Below are 5,051 nucleotides of genomic sequence, written 5' to 3'. Positions count from 1 at the left end.
GGCGGGGGGCCAGCCATCCCTGCCCCGTGGGGTCCCTGTCCCACGGCGGCGACAGCCTGGGGGGCGGGGTGGGGGCAGATGCCCACGAAGAGGGGCAACATCCAGGTTTTCTGCCCTTGCCTCTCCCCCAGCCCTGCAATTACCGCCTAGTAATTAAACCCGACATCTTTCGTAAGAGGGAGACGTGTCCCTGGGGCAGCGTGGGACAGGGGCAGCTGTCGTGAGCTGGGGCCCCTCACAGGCGGCTCTTGGGGACACTTGGGTGCTTTTCTGCCCAGCATCTGCTCCAACGGGAGATCCCCTCTCCCAGGCTGTTGGCACCGCCAACAGAAGCAGCTCTATGCTGGTTCCTCCGCCGGCCCCGTGACTGGGGCTAATTGAGGGGGCAGAAGAATCTAAATAAATAGATAGTCCTGGCCGATCAAAGAGGTTTTCATGCGCATCAAAAGTGGCTGTGTGCCCCTCCGGGGGCCGGGGATGGAGCCCCAGACTCCTGGGGCCTCGCCTGCCCCGCAGCACGAAAGGGAAGGTGCCCATCTGGAAGGGAGGGTGCCCACCTGGAAGGGAAGGTGCCCACCTGGAAGGAAGGAAGGAAGGGAAGCTGCCCCACCTCTAAACTGGGGGTTTATATATTTAACCGCCCGGCACAGCCGGTGGTGGCGTGGCCCTCACAGGGCTGCTTTTGAGCTTTTCCTGGTGGAGAAAAGGGAAGAGGAGGAGCGGGTTGGGACCCTTCCAAAGCTCTCTCGGTGGCACCGGCGGGCGGGGCGGTCTGCCCTGGGCCCCCAGCACCGGGTGTTCCAGGTCCTTATGGTGCTGCTCGGACATGCTGAGCGTTGTGCTCCAGGGCCGGGCGCTGGGGCTCAGCAGGGTGATTTCTCTGGGATGGCAGCAAACCCGAAGCACCTTCCTCACCTCCTGTTAAGGGGTGGCTCTTGGGGTCTCCAGAGAGCAGGATCTGGCTTTTGTCCCCTTTAGTGCTGCCCAGCTGTGGCTGGGAGGTTAATGGGGGCAAGTGGCTCCGTGTAGTTCCCCTCTGCGTTGGACAGAGCCTGCCAAGGGTGGGACCATCAGTGCCAGCTAGTGCCAGCGGTACCTATGCAAATTTTAAAACATTATATCAGTAGTTCACTGCCCATGGATTGTGGGAGACAGCTGGCCATCCTTCAGGCTGAGAACGTTATCATGTATTGTCCTTGTGGTGGTGGGAAATGCAAAGATGGAATGGGATGGGGTAGGGTGGGATGAGATGGGGTGGGAGGCAGGCTGGACTGTTGGGATGGAAGTGGTGCAATTTGGGTTACTGTACAGGTGTGACCAGGTTTATTTCTGCTGTAGTGCCAGGTATTGATGAGAGGTTTTTAACGTGGCTTTGGATGGGTAGTGGTTAAAAGTTGCTGCTCTATTGGACCAAAGGGTTTCTAAGATTAAGCTCAGAAGAGCTGTGGGGCCAGGGCTGGAGAGAGTTAAGGAAATGGTGAGATCTAATCAGAACTGCTCCCTCATCAGTCGCAGATGAGTGGCCACATATAAAACTGGACAGGGAATATCTATCCATTTACCCGTAATTACTTATTTCCACGCTCGCTCTCACAGGCCAGGCTGGTGATCACAGTTTTCCCATGTAAATGCAAGGCTGAAAAGTTCTTTGTACTTGAGGGTGAAGCTGGAGACAGGAGCTCACAAAAGCTCGTGGTTCCCTTGATTCCCGTTCAGAGGGTTCCTGTGTTTCAGGGTTGCCAGAGTCCCCAAACACAGCCCTGGCCCCTGCCCTGGGGACCCTGAGGGGGACTGGCTCGTCCCTCCTAACAGGTGCTTTTGTGCAGCCTGTGCCCCAAAACCCCAGCAGCTTCCCAGCAGCACTGATCTCAAATCCAGCCCCCAGAGCCAGGAGAGTTTCAAGATTGGTTTTGTTTTCTGTCTGTTTGTGAGGGGTTTTTTTGTTGTTGTTGTTAGTTTGTTTCTTTTTAAATGTTAAATGTTTCAGATTTCTGCCCCAAGCTTGTTCTCTGAACTATGCCAAAATGAAGGTGCCATCTGTCTGGTAGAGATGAACTTGCATCTGTCTGGCTCTTCACAGGGAGTGGGAGGCTGAGGGGCTGTCCCCAACAGGTGCCACCTGGGCTGGGACATGCTTCTGTCACCAAGAGGATGGGCGCAGGGGAGCTGTGAGACTGGGGTCACATCTGTCTCCTTCTGCTCCCCAGCTGAGGTTTCCTTCACTGGTGGGCAGGGAACAGGGCTTTAGAGGCTGCCAAACATGTCTCCTCCACAAGGGAGCAGCTGGAGCCAGGGCTGCCCTCGGGAAGCTGTTGGGATCCTGGTAGGCACATGGGGACCAGCTGCCACCCCTGTGCCCAGCACTCATTTGCACAGGGAGATAGCCCAAGGCAGTTGGAGCAAGCAGGATGGAGGCAGGAGGAAATTGGTGGAGATGTGCCAGCTGTGGAGGGGTCCTGGGGTACAACATGGTGCAGATGGGCAGTGGCAGTTCCTCTCCATGGCAGCAGGGTGAGAAACCCACCTTTAACTGTGTGGAAAAGCAAGTTGGGGGGACATTTGGTGCACGAGTAATCTCTGGGTGCAGCTCTCCTGCTGTACCGAGTACTGCAGGAGGGAAGAGCATGTGTGGAGGTGACCCACAGCTTTTCCCACATGGCTGTTGCCCAACAAAAGGTGATGGGACACAGATTGTGAGCATCCTATGACCTCTCCAGGCCATGCATTAGCAGACAAGCCTCTCATACATAGCTCTCAGTTTCCTGTCCTTAACCACCCTGTCTCTTCCCCTTAGGAGGAAGACCATCTACAAAACTGTGTGCCTTTCCTTCTTGCTGGTGATCACAGTGACGGTGCTGCAACGGGGAATGGCCCCCAGCCAGTTCATGCAGGGACAGCAGCAGAAGGAGCTGCCCCCTCTGGAGCCCCTGAAAACACAGAAGAGGGACAATGCCTTCTCCATCACCAGCACTTTCTGGAAGAGCAAGAAAGAGAAAGGTCCTCTGAAAGAGGAGGAGAGCGTGACAGCAAAGCAAGTGAAATCCTGGGATGTCACCACTACCAACTGCTCAGCCAACCAGAACTTCAGCAAGGTGGACTGGTTCAAAGGGCTGGAGCCCAACTTCCAGCAGTTCCTACTCTACCGGCACTGCCGCTACTTCCCCATGCTGATCAACCACCCCAAGAAGTGCAGCAGGGATGTCTACCTGCTCATCGTGGTCAAGTCTATCATCACACAGCACGACCGCCGGGAGGCCATCCGGAGGACCTGGGGCCAGGAGAAAGAGGTGGATGGCAAGAGGATCAGGACGCTGTTCTTGCTGGGCACAGCTTCCAAGGAGGAGGAGAGAGCCAACTACCAGAAACTGCTGGATTATGAGAACCACATCTATGGGGACATCTTGCAGTGGGATTTCCTGGACAGCTTCTTCAACCTCACCCTCAAAGAGGTCCATTTCCTGAAGTGGCTGAACATCTACTGTGATAATGTCCGTTTTGTCTTCAAAGGTGATGATGATGTGTTTGTGAGTCCCAGTAACATCTTGGAGTTCCTGGAGGACAAGAAGGAGGGAGAGGACCTCTTTGTGGGGGATGTCCTCTACAAGGCCAAGCCGATTCGGAAGAAGGAGAACAAGTACTACATCCCCAGTGCCCTCTACAACAAAAACAACTACCCGCCCTATGCAGGGGGTGGAGGCTTCATCATGGATGGACCCCTGGCCAAGAAGTTGCACAAGGCCTCGGAGACGCTGGAGCTGTACCCCATTGATGATGTCTTCCTAGGGATGTGCTTGGAGGTCCTTAAAGTATCACCTGTTGGGCACGAGGGCTTCAAAACTTTTGGCATTGTGAAGAACAAGAACAGCAAGATGAACAAGGAGCCGTGTTTTTTCCGGAGTATGTTGGTGGTTCATAAACTGCTGCCTCCAGAGCTGCTCCAAATGTGGGACTTGGTCCATAGTAACTTAACATGCTCAAGAAAACTCAATGTCCTTTAGCTCAGTCTCTCTGGAGAGCTGGGACTGGAAGGGCTGGGACCAATCCCTGCCCTGGGGTGGGGTGAGTCTCTGCTGGTGGCACACAAGTCCTTTGGGGGTGCTCCCTCCAGGGCAAGGAGGGCAGAGACACTGCACTCTCGGGCAGGGTTTGTGATAGTGTTTGTTCCTGTACTGTAATGTGGTTCACTTATCTCCAGCTGGGTTGGGGGTTGCTGAAAAAGAAAAGAGAAAAAAAACAACCAACAGATCTAGCATAAAATGAAGAGAGAGAGAGAGACAGAGAGAGAGAGTGAGAGCGGGCAGAGAGGTTTGTGCTTTAGGTATCACCTCCACTGGAGTGTGATAAACAGTGGGGTGGGAGGCAGGGAGGGATGTGGCACAGGCATTTTTTGGAGATATTGAGGGTCTGGCTGGCCAGGTAAGTCCCTTCAAAGGGACCTGAGTGGTTTACAAGTGCATGTACCCCTCCACGACTCAAAAGTCAAGGGGATTTTATTTATCTCAAATTTCTCCTCCATGCAAGGTTTTAGTAACATTGACCCTGAGTGCACTGGGTTCACCCCCGCCCAAGTCCTCTCTGTGTCCATACTATACAGCTGGGGAAAGGGGGTTCTGCTCTGATGCTGGACCTCACCAGCTCCAAGCCCCCATTAGGGCTGCAGGATTTCAGCCAGGTGGTTGGGGGAACCTGGCGGGGTCTTTGTCCCAGAGGGACGGTCCCAGATGATGGTGGCTCCCAGGGACAGCCCGGGCTGTTCTTGGCTCCCCAGCCCCTCTTCTGGCCTCGCTGTGCGTGCATTTGGAGGAATGCACCCAGCTGAAATTCCTCAGGGACTTATTCCTTCTGGCAGGAAAGGGATGAGGCAGCTGCTGCTGCTCATGGCCAGGGAAGCAGCAAAGAAACTTGGTTGGCCCCAGCTGGACTGGCCCACGGTCTGATCATACCCAGGACACCAGCTTGGATGCAGGTGGCCCTGGGACTCATTGCAGGGACACCCTCTCCTTATAGCAGGGATGCCCATGGTGGGGGTAACCTCAGAGGGGGACAACAAA

The 5,051-nt window shown here is 55.0% G+C and overlaps 1 protein-coding gene across 1 annotated transcript; it reads left to right on the top strand.

Annotated features, from left to right (window-relative positions):
• The first annotated feature begins 2,782 nt into the window (after nt 1–2,782).
• On the top strand, nt 2,783–4,218 carry B3GNT7 (UDP-GlcNAc:betaGal beta-1,3-N-acetylglucosaminyltransferase 7). The gene has a single exon (XM_009999720.1). It carries the CDS (start codon nt 2,868–2,870, stop codon nt 3,996–3,998), a length of 1,131 nt encoding a protein of 376 aa, XP_009998022.1. The 5' UTR covers nt 2,783–2,867; the 3' UTR covers nt 3,999–4,218.
• The last annotated feature ends 833 nt before the right edge of the window (nt 4,219–5,051 follow it).

This window comes from Chaetura pelagica, unplaced genomic scaffold (assembly GCF_000747805.2).
Source record: "Chaetura pelagica isolate M959 unplaced genomic scaffold, ChaPel_1.0 scaffold20, whole genome shotgun sequence".
In the NCBI taxonomy this organism is placed as follows: Eukaryota; Metazoa; Chordata; class Aves; order Apodiformes; family Apodidae; genus Chaetura; species Chaetura pelagica.
This window is presented reverse-complemented; position numbering and strand designations above follow the sequence as displayed.